At 39.3% G+C, this 22,203-nt stretch overlaps 2 protein-coding genes across 9 annotated transcripts in view; one reads left to right on the top strand and one right to left on the bottom strand.

Annotated features, from left to right (window-relative positions):
- Window positions 1-316: 316 nt before the first annotated feature.
- SOD3 (superoxide dismutase 3) lies at window positions 317-1,832 on the top strand. Of its 2 annotated transcripts, none has more exons than XM_009673316.2 (2): window positions 317-460; window positions 914-1,832. In XM_009673316.2, the coding sequence occupies exon 2, from the start codon at window positions 930-932 to the stop codon at window positions 1,647-1,649; it is 720 nt and encodes a 239-aa protein (XP_009671611.1). In that variant the 5' UTR covers window positions 317-460; window positions 914-929; the 3' UTR covers window positions 1,650-1,832. The 2 variants fall into 2 exon arrangements, with proteins under 2 accessions (XP_009671611.1, XP_009671612.1); XM_009673317.2 differs by having other exon boundaries at window positions 318-460; window positions 895-1,832.
- An 870-nt stretch (window positions 1,833-2,702) lies between these two features.
- CCDC149 (coiled-coil domain containing 149) overlaps window positions 2,703-22,203 on the bottom strand; it is a 53,300-nt gene continuing 33,799 nt past the window's right edge. For 2 of the 7 annotated variants that reach the window (XM_068943270.1, XM_068943267.1), the window contains 4 exons: window positions 16,551-16,627; window positions 11,317-11,424; window positions 6,207-6,821; window positions 2,703-5,605 (listed from right to left, as the gene is read on the bottom strand). In XM_068943270.1, coding sequence (XP_068799371.1) covers window positions 6,208-6,821; window positions 11,317-11,424; window positions 16,551-16,627 — 799 coding nt within the window. In that variant the 3' untranslated portion in view covers window positions 2,703-5,605; window position 6,207. Of the gene's footprint in view, window positions 6,822-11,316; window positions 11,425-15,181; window positions 15,215-16,550; window positions 16,628-22,203 lie in introns of all 7 variants that reach the window. The other 5 variants (XM_068943268.1, XM_068943271.1, XM_068943265.1 and 2 more) reach the window with 4 other exon arrangements.

Below are 22,203 nucleotides of genomic sequence, written 5' to 3'. Positions count from 1 at the left end.
ATAAAAATGCAAAACAACTCCATGACAACCATAATTTAAGTGAAAGAACGATCTGACTGTACCTTAATAAAGCTACTTTTTTCTCCTCGCTGCATATTGAAGGCCACTGGGTTTAGATAAACACATGAAGTCATCAAAAGGAAGATTATTTTAAAAGCTTGATTTAAAAGCTTCTTCCTTTTTTTGGAAGGCCAGGGAGGACTGGGAGCCAGTTTCCTCCACAGAGAGGACAAACTGTTTACCCTGCCTAAAATGAAAATGTTCAAATCCCTTTCCCCCCCCTCTCCCACAGTTCTCCGTGACCACTCCCCGGCACTGCTGTTACCTAACTTTCACACAAACAAGCAGCTCCCATACGCATCAACTTCAAACAACGCTGGGATTTTGTTTAAGCACATCCCATTTTCTGAGAGCAGAGACAAAAGGCTACTAGGGAGAAGCTCTGGAGCAGCTTGGAAAGGTAATCAACTGTTTGGCTTTTTATTCGCCGTTTGTAAGAACTAACGTTTAAGTATGTGGACCAGAAAAAGCCTTCTGGCAACCTGTCTTACTGGAATTTGCAGGAAGAGAAAAGACTCAATAGAAACCCAAGAACAGATTAAACAACAGTTCAGATTACTTGATTTCTGCAGGGAAAAAGAAATAGTTTTTTCCAGATGAAGATCTAGTGTGAAATATGAAGTCACTAGTATTTTTTCAGTCATGCTTGTCGGTTGTATGTATGTGTTTAAAAATGCGTATGCATCCTGATTTAGTTACGATTCTCTACAGTAGACAGATTTAGAAGGAAGCAGTGTACTTGGACCTTGCTCCACCTGTTTGCTCAGTACCACTGCAGGCTTCGTGCCTTCCTCTCCAGCCACACTGCCGCAAAAAGCCTTTAATTCTTTGTAGCTTCTTGTATATTTTGCAGGCTCTGAACTACCAAGATGCTTCTGCTTCTTTCTCTGGTCACTGGACTTGCCCTTTCCGCCTCTGGTGCCGTGACAGAAACCGATCCAAATTCAGAGCCATTTCATGATATACAGAAAAAAGTGAATGACCTCTGGCAGAATTTGCTCTATCCAGTAATGGTTAATAATGAGACTGATGGGATACTTTATGCCACCTGTGAAATGCTGCCCAACTCCAAAATACATGCTAACAAGCCAAAAGTGACTGGACGAGTTTTGTTCAAACAGTGTTACTCATATGGAAGATTAGAAGCAATTTTTGACTTGGATGGGTTTCCATTGCATAACAATCAGTCTGGGAGAGCTATACACATCCACAAGCTTGGAGATCTCAGCGACGGCTGTGATTCTACAGCAGGACACTATAACCCTTTCGGCGTGAATCACCCTCATCACCCAGGGGATTTTGGCAACTTTTTCCCTAAAGAAGGCAAAATCAGAAAATACAAACCAAACCTCTCTGCCACTATGTTTGGTCCATATTCCATCCTGGGCAGATCCGTTGTGATTCATGAGCAGGAAGATGACATGGGCAAAGGCAACAACAAGGCCAGTTTGGAAAATGGAAATGCTGGCAAACGTCTAGCTTGCTGTGTGATTGGGATATGCAACAAGAACTTGTGGGAAGAGAAACTGTCTGAGGTTGCAGACAAGAAGAAGAGATGGCTCAACAAGCGAACACACAGCCAGGCTTAACTGAAGATCAACAAATCGGCTACCGCCTGGGCAGCACAAAGTACCTTAAGCTATGCTGTTGGCCACTAAGATATATGGCAAAAGGATTCCCATTTCCATTCTGCTGCTGCTTTAAGAAATGTGTATCACTTTGTAGAAAGTCTCTTTTCTGTAAGCAGATCAATAAAAACAGCATCAACTCAACATTGTGATGTATTTGCTTGAAGATGTAGGATTCCCTTTTATGCAGTTTGGAAGTTCAAAATGCATTTCAGTCAGAGTGCTAACATATAGGGCTGACAAATTCTGTAAAGAGCCTGTCCTTTGTAAGGACTTCTTAAGAGACTGTAAGCTGAGGTAACAGAGACAAAAAGGCACCAATAAATATGAAACTGCCTCTGATTAGATGCTATCCTGTATTGAGCTACAAATCTGAAAGGTAAAAAGACCTCTATGCTTTCAACAGTTTTGCGTGGTGTGTTCTGAGACCTGGATAATGGATATCCCCTCAAATTCAGGGGAAGTACAGACATTTCTATTTTAAACTTTATATTATTCTACTTGTATTTGCAGGTTTTATTCTCAAACATGTATAAGCTTCTTAACTGGTTTAGGTTGTCCACACGGCTATAGCTGAGTCACAGCCTCAATTGCTGAAAGCAGACTTACAAGAAATGTTCCAGTTTACCACCCACCACTCCCCAACAAAGACTCCCTAATGCCTCCAGTTTGTGATGATTAGTAACTACATTACATACAAAAGTTTTAATGCTGCTTATGCCATGATGATAAAGTAGCAGATCAGAGATAAATAGTATTTTCAAAGTTAAAAACTACTGAGTGTGATTCTTTGTACAAAAATTCAGAAAGCAAATTTAGACTGAGAAGAGCGACAGCAGAAATGTTTAATTCAGATAATTTTCAACAGACTTAAAACTCACTAAAAAAAGCTTTACTTTTTTAATGCATGTTCACAGTTTAACACAACTCATTGAAAATGCTGAAACACTAACTCATGACTAATATTCATCTGGTACTGAGAAAACAAGGAAACAAGCAGATAAAACAAGCATATCAGGAAATATATGCCTTTATTAAAGATGACAAAATATATTAATATTGTTGAACCATGTTACATATTTAATCCAAGCAGCAACAAAAGAAAGGTTTGCAAATAAATTAAACGTCATTAAAAAAAAAAACACCCTACAAAAGAGAAGCTAGTAAACAAAACTCTATCTTTCAAAAATGTAGTAGACTTTCAACTTAATCTCAGTTAAGATTCTAGAATACATTCCTGAGCCCATATGGATTAAAGAAATTCCACTGCCTTTATTATACAAATTGCCATATGCTTAAAAATAGTCTCACTTAGAAAGGAAGCATTATTCTAAAAGATGCTTCTTAACCTGTCATTTTCACACACTAATTTTACAAATTCACTCAAGGTTAGTTTTCAAATAGCTACAACACAGTACTTTCATATGAAAACCTTCTCAAAGATAATGCATGAATTTACATTTAGGTGAGACAACCTCCTTAAAATCAGTCTGTGAAATATGTCAATCTCTTCTGTACCCCTGCCATTCCCCTTCCCAGTTTGCTTTCCCAGAGCCTAACACCAAAAGGGCTTGTGGCTGGATGCGATTTCTGCATTTTTAAAGTCCTAGAAAGAGACAAAACAAGCCTCAGGATAAAACAAAATAGTGTTGATTCTCTCCTCAGCAAAATAGGAATGAACATACTGAAAAAAACCCATAGTGCTGTTAGCATAACAATATCAATTAAAGCAATATGCAAGGAGAATACTGACAATAATACTCAATTAGTTATTACATAGTGCAGCAAAGATGTCTTACGTTTACAAGTGTCCTGGCATTGAAGTCTTGTGTTCCCGGGTGAAGGCTAAACACTTAGCTGGGAATATACATTCACTTGGGCACAACAGACAGAACAGTACTGCACCAACAACAGAGCACTAAAGAATGAGGTTTCCAGACATCTAGATATCTAAGCTGGCACTAAATCATTGCAAAGATACAAAAATGGCATTTAAGAGGAGAGGATGGTGTGACAATAGTTACCAAGATGACCGAATTTATGGATTATACATCAGTCTGTTCTTCTCACAGAAAAACCATGTTAAAAAGAACCAACGATTTGGGCACTAAAAAGCTACTACTCTCGCCTGCTCTAATTTTTGCACCAGCACATTGTTAACGAATAGTATTAACCAACAATTAAGAGACCAGGAGCAAATGTCAATGCATGCTATTGTGGGTCAGGAAAGACACAGGACAGGAGAATAATGGCCGTAAAACACCCCAAACATTTCAGTTCAGCTATGAGAAATCCTGACCTTTTTGTTAGAAGCCTGCCTCAGTTCTGACTGCACTGACTGCAATATTTAGCTCTGCACAGAATTACAAAGGATGGAAAAGAATATATCTTGAATAAAATGACACTTCATGTAACATTCAAGCATTAAAGTAAAAAATCCTGCCACATTCTCCCAGAGATTTCAAGGTCTGCAGCTATTTCTCTTCTAACTTGACAGTATTGTCATATAAATGAGTCAATAATGCAGTCAGCTACAATTAATGGGAACAGCATAACGGTCTTCCAAATACTTAAACTCTTCTCGGTTTCCAGGTGAGGAGGAACTTAAAACTGTGATCAGGATACTGAAAGAAAAACTTTTTCCTGCCTCATGTCCCTAACGCTCTTAAATATACAGATGTTTTCTGTTCCTAAGGGCTGCTGCCTGATACCAGCGAAATGCTACAATGCCAAGGTACCTTTAAAGAGAAAGGAAACATTTTTGAGGAGCATGGTGAGTATTGCTTTATTGCCAGCAGACAGACACTGAAAGGGTTACACGAACGCACCTGGTAGGGAAAATGCCTGAAAACAGAGACAAGCCACATTTTTCACCTTCCCACCATAATTCCTTATATTTGTATGTAATCATTTACATGCAGCCTTTCTTCTGCTGAATTCAAACTGTTCATGGACTCCGACACCTTGATTACGGCAGCACCTGCTAGCTCAGCTTCCATAGATAGAGGAGTTTGTCAGTATTGCTAATATAAACTCTGTTTATTCAGTAGCTGACAAGTGGGCTGTAAAAATTTGCAGCTGGCAGTTATTTGTCAAAAGAGGACTCAATCTGGGAGGGATTTTCCTCTTTATTAGTAGTATTTTATTAAATTTGGTTTAATTCTTTCTGATTGGTTTCAAGTTCTAGGAGTGAGAAATGCACATTTACAGACAATTAGGTCCCACGCCAGCAGAAAAATTGCCTTGACGGCTGCTGGCCCATAGAAGCTCCACAGCTGCAGAGACTATTTCTTATGCTACAAACAGGGGGGGGGGGGAAGGACGCGCCTCCCCTTCTCCAACAGCTGCTAACTACAGCGTTAAGTATTCCCTTGTTGCTGCCTTTCTGGAAGCAGAGTGGCACAGCTCCAGCACCAGTAGGGAGCTGGGGACTGGCACAGCAGCCTCCTCCTTCCCCAGTTACTATTGGAATGTTTTCTTATGACTAAACATCAACAAGGGAAGAAGTATAAGAAAGCCACAACAAATGAGGTAAGCCTTCTGCTGTACCAAAGACTGGTGAAATGCGGAGGAAAGGAAGAGTTATCCTTAATTCCAAACCAGAAGAAAATAAAAAGACCCAGATTCCTTTAAAAACAAGGGTAGAAATGAAGCAGAGTAGGCTGGAATCCACTGCCCGTCACACAGCCCAAGGGCTGCTCCAATGCCTGGAGGCTGAGGAATGCAATCCTGTAAGTGGCATTAAGAAAGCCAAGCAGTTGGACAGGGCATCGCTGGTCCTCATCTTGCTGTTCTCCTCGTTTTGGAACAGCATTGCCGTATCTCACGGAAAGACTTTTAGCTTCTCTGGTGAGGTTTCCTTCAGAGCTCCATTAAACTGGGTTCTCAGTATACTCCCTGTATTTTCCTGAGACAAGCTGGGGGAGGGAAGGAAAAATTTAACACAATTGAGAATATATTAAGGTTGGAAATGAGGGAACTACATACATGCAGAGATGATATTCAGAAAATATTTTGCTTCCTATTAAGGAATAAGTGATTTTATTCCAAGTATGTACTTAAGAGTCACTACGTAGAGAAACAGAATGCAGAAATGAACAAAAGCCTGCATTTCAAATTTTTCATCTTTGGAAGGCATTTCTAGCCACCAAAATACAGTCCAGCCCTAAGACCATACACACTACAGAAGCCTGGTGATGACATGGCATGATACGTTATCATCACTGGTCTCTTCACCACATTATTGTAAGCTATGTCAACCTATCTAGAAACTTCAAATCATTACAAACAACATGATCAAACCTCATCAGCTTCAAGTTCCTTCCCTTAGGTAATCTATATTTTTGGTAGACTATAGCCAAAACTAACACAAAAACACCATTATTAGACAAATATTAACAGACTGATGTAAAAATCAACCCTATGACACACTGTTCCAGTAACTATCCACATTCACAGCAGCACAGCTTGCACTGCAAGAGGATGACTGGGAGAAGCTCGAGGGCTTGGACTTCATACCTCAAGCCAAACTGTTATCCAAATATTCACAGTTTTCAGTAGGATCACATGGTTTCTTGCCTTCAGATTCAGGGAGCTCCTCAAAGCTGTTATTTGTGTGTGCAGATGTAGCACTGAGACCTCCGTGCCTTCCAGGGTCCTCAACACCCACAGTGCTGCTATTTTGATTCCCTCTTTCATTTATAATTTCACAATCGCTCTCTGAGGTTTCATCATTGTCTTTCAGGACCTCAGTTTCAGCTGCCTGTTCACTCTCTGAGTTTGAGGGATCTGTGGGCTCGGATGGGTCAGGGCTGGATAAAGGGAGCTCCCCCTGAGACGAACCATTACGCTCTGATCCAACCACTGTGTTCAGCCCCCCCAATGAATTTTCTGTTCTCTTCCCTTCCAGTTTCACGATGGCCTCTTCTTCTGTCAATTTAATTATTTGACTTCCAAGCCTGCTTATTTCTTCTTCCTCAGAAGGTAACTGGGGTAACGAAGGACAAAAATTTTTATTTTGGTTACTGTTATTTAAGTTTGTTGGGGAATTGACAGAATCCTTATCAGTTTCCTCTGAAGCCATCAGCTCTCTTGCAACAGCACAAGTTTCATCATGTTCTCCCTTCTGTTCTGCTGAAAGAGAAGTGGAACAGCAATATGCTCTAGTCAGTCTCATATATTGACATATCTGACCTGAAGATCTTCACAACAGGGTCAAACTACAGAGATTTCTACCTTGGTAAGGGAATATCTGGAGTGACTCCTTATCCCACCTGAGGCCCATTTCTGAGATTACAAGCAACCAACATTAACTGGATTGGGCTGATTCTGAATCCTCTCTTTCCCTAACTGACAGCTCTAAAAGCGGCATAGCCCATACCATGCTACAGAACACTACACTCAGGCAAACGTTTTCAAGGGACGATCAACAACGCTAAGCAAGGCACTTGGCCGCAGAATTTTTTGGCAGCGTTTAACATTAATCCCCAAATCACTACCACTTTCAGGGGTTAACACAAGCTCCATTTTTCTGTTCACAAGCTTTCATCCAATAATGAAGCTTTGTTATTGGTCCTGCAATATTTTTCCTAACATAAAAGGAAACTTGGGTAACAGCATAAAACAAAGCAGCAGTGGAAGAATTTTAAGTATACCATTACACCAAAAGCCCAACACAGGATAAAGAGTTTCAGAAGAGAGAAAACAGCAATGGGCAAACAAAAAGCTTTGTAAAAGAGAAAGAATCCGTCCTTATATCAATTAAGGACAAAAAGCCTCATGGAAAATAAGCTTGCAAAGTCAAGTAAGAAAAATTAGGAAATGAAAGATGTCTGTATAGACAGCTTGAAATAACTCCTGTAGTGCACACGCATTACCTTCTACTATACGCACATTTACTCTATTTCTCCCACAGGAATCCTGCCTCACTCAATGCACAAAACAGACTTACAGCAGGGAGGGATCAGAGCTATACAATAAAGGAGTCTACTGTCTCTATCAGATCGCCTCGTCTATAATTCGGGAGCTGCTGAGTGAATGAAGGGAACAGACAGTCTTACTACGATTAAGAAAGCCTGGAATGCTGCTCTGAAGAGCTGGAATTTAAGTCTGTGGCAAAGCAGGGATAAATTAACTTTCAAAGGTGATTACCCACTGGATCTAATCCTCATTATCTGAGCACTCAACTGGAAACCTGGGAGCTTGATTTGCAGTACTGTCGTGCTCACATTATGTATGTGAACACAAATATTCTAAGTGCCATAAAAATAACCAAAACTTATGTATCTCAAATTGGCACTCAAAATTAGTAAGGACTCTGCATTATTCTTTGTGTGCCTCAGCTTCCTTCCTCTACAGTGGGACAGCATCATCCCATCACCTTGCTGCAATTTTGTGAAGATAAATTATTTCAAAGCATTTGCACACCAAGGAAAAGCTTGTAGAAAAAATACTTCTATCTTCAGAGAACGCTTGAAATAGTGCACAGTCAATGTGCTCAACAACGAAGAGAAAAAGAAAACTGAGTAGCTGCTCACTAACAGCTGTGATGTTCAAGTACCATCCATTACACAACACTATCCATCTTGTGCAACGGATAAAGGGAGATCCTGTGGAAAAAGTAGTCTTTAACTCATATGACCACACTACAACGTTATGCATTTTCACAAGGAGGCTGCATGCTATATCCTACAGACGTAAACCATCTAGCTTCACTGCAACAATGATAACAACTACAGACTAAAACAGGCCTTGATGAGAACAGGGCAAGCAGTTCGATCAAATCAAGTAAGTCCGAAAAAAACCCCAAAACCTCTGATTACCTGCAGATATGGCTAGAGCAACATTTGATATATCACAGAAGGTTCTGATAACGAATGTTCATTCCTGCCAAGGCTACAAAGGTTTCCTGGGCCAAATACATACCACAGATCAACTGTACTATACTATTTAAATGATCATAGTTCACTAACATGACATCAGGCCTAGCATTTCAGAAGCTATAAGAACCTCATTTTAAAAACTGTTTGTATTCTGCTTATCATCTGTTGTCATTGATCTGATCACTCAACTAATAGAGCAATAAAGGCGGTTTTGATTTTATTTCTGGAGTACTTTTTAAATGCAGGGCATACTTGATTGCCAAATGAAGGCAGATGAACACATTCCCGTGTTCTTCCTGGCTGTCAAGTTCCCTGAGGTTTTAGAGGCGCACTGTATAGATCAAAAATTGCAATACGCACCAAGCTCCTAAAACTCAACAACAGACAGTTGTGCGACTCTACACAGATAAATGGTGAAACCTAGCGTACCATTCCCATGAAGCTGCTGACTGCAGAAGAAGCAACTCCAAGCACAGGGAGGTGTCCCACAGAAAACACATTGATTCTGCTCCAGGCTGTGCAGGGAAGATGGAGAGCACAAACCAACATCCTCCAGCAAAATGGTCCGGAATATTTTAAGAAGTTATTATTGCTCCATCTACTGCTAAGAAGCTATGGCTGGGAGAACGGGCTATATATGTTTTCATCTGTGTCACTGAAAAGTTGGGCCAGTTTACCTAAAATCCACCTCTGTAACAGCTTAAGGTTGTCTGAGTTCTAACTGCAGGCTATCAGGTATTTTGTGCCAAATGCAAACAAAAAACCAAGCTGTTTGTGCAGACAGAACAGTAATTTCTTAACCCATTCCAATTTTATCACAGGATGTCTGACTCTGCCTTTCACCTTGATTCTCTTACAGTCAGGGGAGAGGGAGGGGGAAGGAGCATGACCTATTGGGCACTGATTCTTCTGACCACTGCCCAATCCTTGTCTGCCTTTTCCTCTCTCTAGGTGTTTCTCTTTCAGTCTTCTCTCTTCCCCTGTCTGGATCTTCCTTGTTTCCCTTCGTTCATCCAGGTCCTATATACACTGCCTGTTTCTCCTTTCAGTCTTTATTATGACACAGCTTTCAGTGTCAGAACTTCAATTCCTCACTCCTGTGCTGTGACCTTGCTGTGCAGTCAGACCCAGGTCCCATCTCACCCAGACTTCCTTCATCTCTTTCAGTTCTCATCTCTTCTAGTCTTCTCACCACGTGGGAGTCCCACTCAGAGTCCTTGTTCTACAGACTTCCTTTCCTCTCTGCTCCAGCTTTTCCTCTCTCTAGGTTTACAGTATCTTGAAAGAATGGTACCTGCAGTTTTATCAGCACTAGTGGCACGGAACAAGCTCAACGAAGACAGACTCATCAGTGGGTTTTTTTTTTGTTTTTAATCAGATGAGAATTAAAAATGAATGATTTGGAATGGGGTGTAAACTCCAGCCAATTTCTTCAGTAGTGGAAACCATCTCTGGCAAAGAGACTACCTTTCAACTCCCTCGTCTTTCAATTATAGCGGTACTAAACGCTTGCATGTTTCAAAAAACATGGTCAAGAGAGCTTAACACAAACGAGTGATTTGGGTAACGTTAATAAAAAAAAAAAAAAAAACAGCTGAAGTAGAAAACACAGCATGGAAAGCTTCAGCCCACAGCTAAAGTTTGGCAGTATCAGAGAGCAACAGAAACAAGGTCTGATGAGATCTGACAGGCAGCTGTAACAAAAACTGTAATAGTAACCTCACCTAGGACAAATATGTAAAGAAAAGAGTGTAATGCCATCAAATAAATACTTTCAATAACTGCCGATTTAAGTAAAGATCAATAATTAAGCAGGCATAAAAAATGAATATACATGAGTTATTATTACTCACTGGAGAACTATTCACTATAGTTTCATTTCTTATTTTTAGCGAAAAGATCAGCTGATCAAGATTATAAAAACGATCAGTCGGGCTGTCAAGTTTTATCAGCTGATGATATGGATGATAAAGTCAAAATTAAGCCACAATCTATTTAGTTTCAGGACTAACAAATACATTGTTTATGATGTTTCATAGCCATGCTGAGTAAGATCTGGGCATACCAAAACCTTATGCCCATTAAAGAGCTCATCCAAATGCTGATAGGCAAGCCTAATAATCCATATTCCATCCATTAAAAAAAATAAGGAAAAAATTAAGGTTATGCATAGAATACTGTTTGTCAAATAAAGTTAAGCTTGACTTTGGAGAGAAGATGTTAAAGCTTGCTTTTGGGGAAGGGTTTTAAACAACACACATTCAAGACTATAAAAGAAAAGTCAATTTCTCTGCAAAAAAGGAGTGGCGTATTTCAATTTATCAGGTGCAATCAGGAAGCCTTTCATGCAGATATCAGGTATACTGCAGGAAAGTGCTAAGCCAGTTTTGCCTGCTGCTTTCCTACTGTGCATTTTAACAGAAGGGAAAAAGAGCAGGAGGCAGTTAACTGTAACATAGATGGCATGAATAACTTCTCACTGTATTGAGTTATCTGGCATGAAAATTCTTTGAGGTGTAAGATCTGATATCTAGCACAGTGTAATCTATTCAATAGTCATTTTTCAGTGGTGTCTCTGCTATTTTTACTGGGACCATCTATCCATTTTACTTGTGGCTGATTTATTCAGTCTCTGCAACCAGCGAAACTTTGCCTTCTGCTACCCTGGCATGAAAATTTATTTCTTTTTATTTGGAAAGAAAAGAGTGCTCAACTGTCATCACTTTCCATACCCTACCGGTACTCACCTTGTACTTCAGTTTGCTGTGGCTTGTCCGTAAATGCTAACAACGGTGACCTAGACCGCTGTATAACAGGCAAGGTTGGATCACTGAATGTTATAGTATCCTTTCCACCTGAAACAAAGAAAATGTTAGAACCATTTAGTCACCAACTTCATTCATTGTTCACTCATGATAATCAAACAGATCCTACAATTTATTTATTTATTTTTTTTGCAGTGCTATAAAAAAAGCACAGAACAGGAAAAGCATCTCAAATGATCCTTCCACAGTATGGAAAAAACCCCTCTGTACTGCAGCTGAAATGCACAAGTCAAACACAGCAAAGGCAGGTTTCTACCCACACTACTGGGTAAAGGACAAACTTTGTAAAAGGACCAGATGCTGTATTCAGCAAATTGTATTAGCCATACAATTCAGCATATTAATCATCTGATCATACCAGAAGTTTTTACAAAAAGTATTTTTAGGTAAGGCTTTACACTAACACATGGATCATTTGCAGGCTGTCATTCAGCACTGACTCTGTACTCTCCGTTTCCTGCCTCAGTGATGCACCTGTTCACATCACAAATGTAGTTCTGCACTACAGTCCCATACACATATTATCCTACAATGTCCTTTAAAAAAAGTAAATAAGCAAAAAGCTTATTATAACTAAGAGGCAGGCAAGCACACATACATTGCCAGGGAACGGGAGGGATTTTAATCTGACAATTCCAAAAACATTTCTGAGCATTTCTGTTTTAAGCCAAATGGAAAAGGGCAAGTTTCCAGCTCTTTTGTAGAGAAAATTGTGCAAGAAACTCTTCAGCTAAGGACTCTGCTGTAGATGCCGAGCCTTTAAATGTTTTAGCAGTAGAGAAAGCAACACCTGCAGATCCTTTAGAAAATCCTCCGCTATTCAGGATTCTCAGGTCTTTTAGTGATTGACACTACCTTAAACCTGGAGGGGAACTGGCAGGAAATCTGCAAGATCAGCTAACCGTGGCACCCGTGTGGCCTCCAGAGCACTGCCAGCTGCTAAGTAATGGCTGCAAAGGTGGCAAGCTACTGCTCTATTTATCTCCCTAAGACTGGACATTTATGTTACCATCACTTTCCCCCTCTAAATCTGTTTGTACATTTCCCCTTAAGCCAACATCCTAAATCTAATCACCCATCTGAGACAAAGACTTTCCGAAGAGCACCAGGTCAGGAGGTATCCTGAATAAATTCCGCTTCGGGAAAGTTCTGGCACCTTCTGCGAAGCAATAAAAGTCAAGCTCCTCTCATGGAGCCCAGCTGGACTACCCCAATCTCTGTATTTTAGAAAGCAGTGGCTGGAAACACCTTGATACTGAAGCTATTAAGGACTTTTTAAAATATCCTTAACACATTGGGTACATACTGCAGCAGTATGAATGCACTTAATGCTTTAGAAACATTGCTTTTCTCAAGTCTTGATCCGACTCTCAAGGATGCATGAGCATTTTACCTTTGCTATAGCAAATAACAACACTGTAAGATGAACTAGCAAAGAATAAAGTGGAATAAAAGAATTCATAATGGAAGGTAAATAAATGAAAAATGAAAACAAGGCAAAACAAACCCAATTGCCATTTCAAAATGCAAAAACCCCTGGAAGAGGGAACGCACTTTCCTGTAACAGTGAAAGAATTTTGTTTTGGAAGAAGAACTAAATTAGACAGGGAACCAGTGGTATGAAAACATCCAATAGATACTCACACATGTAAGTTCATATGCACCCAAAAGATCCAGTAAAACCCAACAGAACAAGATTCCAAAAGATTAATCTGAACAATGAATTTTTGAAAGTGTTTTTTTGTCAGAATAATAAAGTAAAGCCTGAGCTGGAATCCCTGAAGCTTCCAAAACAAGCTTTGGAAAAGAAACTTCTTGACTTCAGCCAGCATTTACACAGTAAACATACTCACTTTCACAATATTTTTCTATGAAAACTGACTTAGTTACAGAATACAGAGCTAAGCTCAGGATCCACACATCTAACCAACAGCTATGGCCCATGTAGTCGAATTTGTATTTATTTATTAACACTGATTCATGTCATTTCATGAAAGAGAGACATGGCTATTGCTGACCTGCCTCCTGTGAATCATGACCTGAAGTTGGACTACACATAGGAAATTCAATTAGCTGCTGGGTAAACTGAATTTTATAACTTACATAGCTTTGTGCAGAGTTCCTCTATTTAATGAATTTCTCGAGGACTTCAGTGATTAGCATGCAGATCTCAAAACAGGCAGACAAATAAGTCCTCAACAGGAGTAAATTCAGTAATTTGCTTCCTTCTCCAGGACAAGCAAACTTCTCCACAGGACTCCCAGTCTTGGGGATCCTTTTACATCCTCTTTTCCATTTAAATAATCCCGCACAACTGTAACTGGTTGTTTCCTCAACAGCTGCTGAGTCTACGAATGCTACCTCTCAACTGCTCCACACTGACTGCAGAGCAAGGAGGAGTACTGAAACACTCCTACAAACCCAGAAAGAAAAAGGCTGAGTCATGGATGATTTTTTTCTTAGGCTTTTTTCACTGAAAATCAAGATTTTTTCAGGAAATGATGACTTAAAATAATGGAGAATCACTTATCTGGATGTCTAAATCTGAACATCAAATTTTGAGAGCAATAAACTGGCCTTTACTATGTATTATCACTGAATATGCTTAACATATTTTGCATGCATATTTGAACCAGCTGCAACATACCTAACACAAAACAAAGAATGAAATGCTTCTGCAAACATCACATTCTTTGCTTCCTTCTCAAGGTAAGTGGGCTTATAAAAAGAAAGCCAGAGACAAATCTGTGCCCAAGCCTTCTCTCTTTTGACAATGAATCTCATAAGATATTGGTTTAGTTAAAGCCCATTTTCCAAACAAGTGAAGCTGAAATTGGTGGCAGGTGGAACTTCTCCTGAAACTGAACTTATGCTACCACATTCACCATTTTCAAAACAAAATATGCAGATCCTCTTGACTTAGTTTCCCCACAGTTCATTCTTGCATTGCACATAAATGAGATGACAAATATGCTAGCTAACTAAAAAATTAGAAGTGATCAAGCTTTCCTCAGTAGGGTAAAGTTTATTAACACTATTCCTAAGTATTTGGAACATATTAGTATCACGGTGATGGCGCATGTTGTAAATGATATATGGACAACGATGCCTAAGGGGAAACATTCACTTCACGTAAAGAACCTGCAATTTATAATTGCACCTCCTTCCGTGGTAGATTGAACATCAGCTTTCATGTGTATGTTTTTCCAGTAAGAAAAAGTTCCACTCATAATCAAATGATATTTTTCTCGCTGGACTTGAGATTGACTAGATGAGATACTCTTCACCTTCTGCCTCTCATCCAAGCCAAGATTCTGCTACCGAGTCCATTATGATAGTTTCCACGTTATTTGTTACATGCTGCTGTTTTATGGAGCAGAAGGTTTCAGTGCTCTGAAAACTAGTGACCCACCAGGTGTTGCAAGACTCTTTCTGACCACCTCGGGACCAGACTGCACTTGCAAACAAAAGTACACGCTTGATTTAATAGGGAAGTAGTAAATCAACCAACAAACCTTGGTGCTCAACAGAACTTGCAACCCAATGTAAAATTCCATTACAACTATTTAAGATGATCTTTTGTCACTATTTTCCTCAATTTAAAGGAATTGTCTCGTACAGCAGCCTCTTTTTTCCCTTGCGGTCATCTACCTTAGTCAATTGGACACCTTAATCTGACAGACATAAAAATGTTCAGATAACATTTCCATTTATTTACATGCAGTGACAATATTTAACATACTGCCAACATCAGTTACTAAAAATATACATGTCAAACAGAACCTACTCCCAAATCCCACTGAGACATTGTAGCTCAGGCCTTCAGGCAGCAAAAGAAAGGAAGGAAAAAAAACAGTTGTTATTGTATAAATACTAATTTGATGTCTTACCTAAATAGACTGCCAATGGAGTAAGAAGCTCTCATTGTTCCATACATTCTTTTTAACACATTTTGCAAAGATTAGAAACACTGCATTTATTAGTATATGAATGGATCACTATTTTTGAAAAAACCCTACACTACATTAAACTGGTAAGTTTATGATGTACATTTGTACTAATGTACAAAATGTATTAGCAGAGTTGGAAAAATATTTCACCTGCACTTGAAAAAGGTGGGAAGGGACGAACGCGCTCATCATACTACATACGTTAGGTGACTAACTAAAGTGCACTCCATGGGAACAAATTTGGGACCTTCAGTTCTGGGAAGAAACAATGACAGACAGAACCAATTCCAAAAAGGTGAAACTTCAGAGAGGCCTAAAGTGGACAAGCTAAAGTACCCATAAGATACAGCATATCAGTCCAAGAAGTTGACCAGCATAGGTTTGTCACAAGGTCTCTTCAGGTTTGTCAATGCTTTCTTCTGCATGGAAAATTTAGTGTTAAGTAACACAAGAGTCAAAAAACTAGAAGCACATTAGTTCCCACTTCCAGTAGCACTGGTGAAAACTGTAACAACTGAAAACTGTAAACAAAAACGCCTAATAGTGCAAATATCAACAACAGAGGAGAATAATTTACGGTGGTTGAAGGAGATACAATTAGGTGTAATGGGAGAAAAAGAAGCAAAAACTAAATGCAAATTAAAGATTGCACATTTTCGTAACAGCAAGGTCTATTAGGAAAGAGATTAATCTCCCATTACTTGAGTAATTTAAAACCAAATGCAAGATTTAAGAAGACGCTGCCACGAATAATCCTGCTCTAGAGAGAGAGCTAGAAAATTTAAGATCTTTTACATTTACAATTTCTCAGAGTTTATGATCCTACAGAAAAATAAGAAAAAATACACCAATAAACCCTATGGAAATTACAGAAAGTACAAAATTAATGAATAAAATTTATTGAAAAAGATCATGGCTAATATCCTGAGTGTATCTCATTTTATACAAGCATTTAAATAAAATAGTTCAATTTTTTTTTTGTCCTCAAACTATGCAGTATACATCTTTGACATTGATCTTAAAGAGTCTAGTGATATTTGGTTTCAACTTTACATTTATTAGAGGTTTCTAATTTTGCGAATGTGCTGAACATCACACTTGCAAAATAACTGGCATTAAAAAAAAAATATAGTCTAGCTTTTCTTAAATGCAAATATACCCTTGAAAACTAAATAATGGGAGCTGTGCTTATGAATTTCTACTAACCTGGAAGACTCCACAAGCCAGCAATTTCCAAAGTTCTTAACTTTTTTTCCAGTTCTGCCACTCGATTACCTAGAATTCTTTGGAAAAAAAGAAAAAAAAAGAAAGCAAAAAAACAGGGATATTTAGCTGAGATGGGCTTTGGTTAGATCACTATAATGAGAAATCTCAATTGCTTACATGATTGCAGTTGAATTTTTACGGTGTTACTTACTTAGTGCAGTACAGTTATCAACATTTTTCTTTGCACTAATGGCAATGGATAACCTCTCCCAAAGCCTTGAGAAAGTGAAATACAGTTGCCTAATATCCTGTGATAAAAAAAAGTGGTCTAGGATGTACTGGACATTTGACCTGTGCTCTACTTTAAAGTCCAACAACAGCAATTCACAGTTATTTCCATTTCCTTACCTGCAAATACCCCCTTTTCAGGCGACTTTTATTTTCTCTACAGACTGAAATCAGGAGGTAAAGCTATGCAGACAGAGTAGGTAAAATTCAAGACAATATCTGGACTGATTCCAAAGTTTTGAGACACAATTTGGCCTATTGCTTTATTCACAGAGGTTTGTCTAGCACTGATATTGCTTAATAGGAATAGCTTTTCCACTGCATCTTTTCTTTCAGTTCTGAACTCTGTTTTCTTCCTTAGTAAAAAGCTTCCAACACTTTATAGCCCTTATCGCCCGCTCTTAGTTTTCACTAAGAGCACTTCTTGGGCCATCTCTTCTTTTGTATCTGATCCCTACATAAATGCTATTCGCGGTTAGCTCTCCTGCTGGATTTAACTGTTAGTCTTAATTCTCTCCCAGGATCCGCTGATTTTTACCTTGCAAAGAAAGCTCTTTTTTTGCAATCAATTTTTGAAAGTGTTCCTCTCACAGGCAACGCCAAGTCTCCTAGAGTTAGAAGTCTTTAAAGAAATCCCAAGCAGTGAGAAACTTAGACAAGACAGCAATTCTAAACACGACAGCAGAGATAATGGAGAGTAAACTGCACTCATCAAATTACAGCAACAGGGTAAGTCAGTAAATTTGAACTGAATGCTCAGGAGCAGCACACTACAACGCAGCAAGGCAACAGGGTCTTTCCCTGCCCACCAGAGCTGTGTAACACGGCACGGCAATCTCTCCACCTACAGTTTTATGCTGCAGACATTAGGAGCATACTGGGACCGTCATTTACTGACAAGTTGGCAGAATCAGGGAAAGACAGGAAAAAAACGTAGCAAAAATCAAAGGGGCTGGAAACATTGATTAACAAGGACAAAAATTTTTTAAAATCTCTACTGAGGGCTCTGCAATGATGGAATGAAAAGCTGCAACTGTTTTAAAGTTTACAAAAACATTAAGATGAGAAAGAGAATTCATATAAAAAGGGAAAGGGAAAGTTTATAATAATTATCAAAGAAAGCACTGAGATATGCAGGGATCTGTAACAATTAAAGTGCAAACAGCCCATGATGTTTGCAAGCAGAGGAGAGAAGACATTTGGGAGCAGTTAAGTTTATTCTTCCTCTGAAACACAGTAATTAAACAGGCCATCAAGGTTATGATGGATCTACTACTGTTTTTTCCAATCACAATCAAAACTGATGGAGTCTGGATTTTGCCTTCAAAATGCTTCCTTCTGGTATGAGAGACTCAAGTCTTCATAATTCTATTTCCACATCCCAATCTATGGCTCAGTCTCCTTGTTGTTCAGCCACTGGACATCTAGAGGCCACTGCCTCAGCAGTAGAGAGGAACGGAGCTCACGGAGAAAGGCAGAGAGCAACTTTCAAGGGGCTCTACCTTGACGCACGGAGATGACTTCCATCTCCCTGCCTGAAGGGCCCACTAAAGGTTATCTGAAAAATAACGAGTTCCCCTTGCTTAAAGCGGCAAGGAACAAGGAGAGATCATGCAAGACTTCTTTCTCTATATGTTAGCGCAACAAGAGAGTCAGCAAAACAAACCTCATGGGGTAATGATTAGCCATCACAAATGAGTCATGCATTTAGCATTTTTGCCAGCAAAATCCCCAAATTTTGTCATCAGTCATGCTAATAATTTACCAGTAGCTCTAGGGCAGGAAAGGGGAAAAAGATATTGCTCCCACTCTATGCTAGCAATATCAGAACAGATCTACTAAACCCTGTGCTGAAGTTCAGGGTCATCATCACTGCTCTTGTTTTCCAGTAAACAATAGCAAAGCCTGTTTTGTCTTGCTTCTCTTAAATTTTATAATTCATTTATCAGGTGTGCCGCACTATTTCTCAGGATTTTCGAGCAAATGTATTCTGATAATTCTTACTGGATCCTCAGAAGAGGCACTGAGCAATTTTTTAACCTTTGTTGCAGGCTCCCACATACAAGAATCGTTCTGCGCCTCTGATCAGTGGTCCCCAGAAAGAGGGGCCAATACCTAACTGTGGTCCTTCCATTCAGGCACCGAGCGAATACTTTCAGTGATGAGTATCATCCTAGTATCATCCCATATCATCTGCACAGAGAGCTATGGGACAAATTAATCCTACATAAATATGTGAGTACTTCGCATAAATATTTTTTGAAAAATAAATGTGTAAACAGATCTGAACACAGCTTAGTTGGTCCCATTTACTCCTCTCCCCTGTGAGCCTCCAAATAATTTGCCACCTCTGTACGTGCTCTGGGAAGGCTAAGTTGTACTGGCCTCGAAGGTCAGCAGGTATTTTTAAAAAGGCTGCATGGGATGATAGCATCAAACGCTCTAATCTATTTTCTGTTTCTAGCCACAATGGACCAGATAGATCCTTCAGCTAAAACAAAAGGATCATGTCACTGGGAAAGCTGCTGATAGCTATTTCTGTTGTCATTTAGTCCTGTGTCTAGTGTAACATGGCAGTTAGTCCAAACCTTTGTCCAGGGTGAGGTTTTACAGAAATCTGTTGTTCTTGTTGCTCACCTAACAGCAGCAACGCTCTCCCCAAATGCAGAAGCTCCCTCCTAGCTCTCCCGTACCTTCCTACATACCTGGGCATAACCTCAAGGCAGATGCACTGATTTACAGCATCTGAGATCTGCGCAACTCACCTTTAATTTGGATCTTACTACAGAAGGCATATACCCTCATACAGATACAATCACCCAAATATCTGTAAATAGGGCCTGTCACTGTTGCATATCCAGTTCTACACATGACGTGGAAATATTTACTCGGCTAAAGATTGACACAATTCTTTTTGTTGTTTTGGCCATGACTGAGCTCAACCAAGTTAAAGATGTTAAAATGAGTGCAACATGTCTCAGTGGCAGAGCAGTTTCTAAACTCATCCGGCTTGCACGGGTGCTGGCAAATTCACGAACAAATTGTGCTAAAATAGAACATCTAATAAACTATTTATTGCTGGTGGAAGCCAGAAAGATTTTTCTGGGCAGTGTTAGAGCTGTTTATTTTCGCCTTTCTGTAATTATTTAATCTTGCAATACCTTACCGCATGCAGAACTCATTTACGACTACCTTTCCAAATTAAGTGGATGCGCTTGTGAGAAAAAATGTAGGACACCGCTTACACCTTAGCGGTAGTAGCTACCAATCACCTGTAGAAACTGACCTCTTTCTTCACAAAACACTTCTTTTGTTTAAACACGGGGCTGAAAACATTAAAGGCTGGATATAGGCTGGTAATTCCTAGGTACATATTCCTACAGTTCTCTTTATCTTGCCACATCTTTAGAAAAACAGCCATAACAAAAGCCAATAAAAGCATGTCTGTTCCAAGAGCAAGTGGCAGTGGATGGTTTTAACAACAGTGTAACAGCAGAAAGCCATCTTCTACAGTACATCCAAAATCTAATCTAACTTAAAAAAAAAAAAAAAAAGAACTATTATCCTGTTATAGTGTCAGTTAATCAAAAAGCACATCTACCACTCTTTTATTGTAAACTTACATAGCCATATCCCAGTCTTCAAGCAACAAAACAGGTTTTGACTTCAGAGTAGGTTAACTGTTCGGAGGCAAATGAGTTCCTATGGTCTGAAGATTCTCATTTACTGGTAACAGAATCACTAACTGATCAATTATCTATCAATTATCAGAAATAAAACTTCTTCCCTGAATGAAACAACCACCCCAAAAGCTCATATCCTTTACCCAATAGAATCTTACATTCTTTACCCAACAGTCTGAATGAGTAATCCTCTGAATATGCTCTTTGCACAGGGAAAGCCAGGCAAACAGGACAGAAGGATAAAGGAGAAGACTTCTACCTTCTTATTCAGGCAAAACCTTTGTCCCTTCATTTCTCTCTAGCCTCGCTTTTTTCGCAACTTCCCTACTTAGAACGGAACAACTTCTTCAAAACAAGAACACGGATCTTCTACTAGTACTAGTTTCTCTACAGACTTGCCAGCTTTACCCTTGCACTGACCTCACTCTAACCTTCTCCAACAGCAGGGCTGTTTCTTCTCCGTTTTCAAAAGTCAGTCATCTTTACTGGTAACTTTTTACACTGTAAATAAAGTGTCCCAAACAACCAACTAACACACCTCAAATAAAGGATGTTTTTTTCCTGATGTCCTGCCTGCATTTCTCTTTTTCCACTGTAATTCATTTGCACCTCAGATGCTTCTACTTGAAGTAGGTCTGATTCCTCCTACCTCCTTAAAAGCGTCCGAAATCCAGATAAAGCCAGAGGTAACAGAAAGGATAAGCATACTACACAGGAGTGTTTCTGAGGTTTTTCACTCAACTTGCCCAAGATTTATTATTCTTTTTTTTTTTTTTTCCCCTGAAGCATCCTAAACTTAATACAACACCAAAATTCTGAGCACCCCCCACTCGCAAGAGGTGGACTGTCATCTCCTTCTATGACTTCATCTTTCTGTTGTGCACACAATATTAGTTTGTGCACACACACAACTCTCTACTGGCTATATACGACCAGCTTGGAAAGGAGATAAAAGAACAGTATCTCCTTGTGAAGGCTTAAGAAAACCCATACTTTATAGTTTAAAATGGAGAGAGTGGTATCGGGGGATAGAACCATCATCACATTGATACATTTGAGAGATGCAAGAGACTGCATGTGATCAAAAAAACGACACAATATTAAGGAAGACATTTGCTGCAGTTATAGGCAAGAATACGCAAACAAGAACACCAAGTAATGGCACAGTATCAGGATGCAAAATGCAAAGATTGATTATACCTGGAATAATAAAAATTATTCTCTAGATGTTTTCCTTCAGGTGTTACATTAGCAGTAATAAGGGAGTAAGTAGGTGTTTAACAGGGCATTAGCCCCTTCACTAACACTTCTCAGTACAGGAAGTCCTGTTCCATGACATGCTTGCAGACATGAGGTTACTGAGCTGCCACCAATTAGACCCAGGCTACACTTTGACTGCTTTAGTCTCCCTTCAGCTGATTAGGCATTTGCTTTCTCAAGAGTATTTAAGAGTGGCTATAAACTGCTCCTCCACAGAAGTCTGTTGCCACATCACTAAGAAATATGCAATGGATTCTGCCTAGTATCAGAGTTATCAATTTTCAAAATGAATCATCTCTTCTAGTGCAATACAGTTTACTTCAGTAGCACTCCTTCCTTCCATGAAAGATGCCTGCCTGTTTCTGGCATCTGGTCCTGATGTGCCTTTGAGAAGCCTGAATAACCTCTGATTACCAGTAGTG

Source organism: Struthio camelus, chromosome 4 (genome assembly GCF_040807025.1).
Source record: "Struthio camelus isolate bStrCam1 chromosome 4, bStrCam1.hap1, whole genome shotgun sequence".
NCBI classification, from domain to species: domain Eukaryota; kingdom Metazoa; phylum Chordata; class Aves; order Struthioniformes; family Struthionidae; genus Struthio; species Struthio camelus.
Note: the sequence above shows the minus strand (reverse complement) of the source record. Positions and strands in the feature narration are given on the sequence as shown.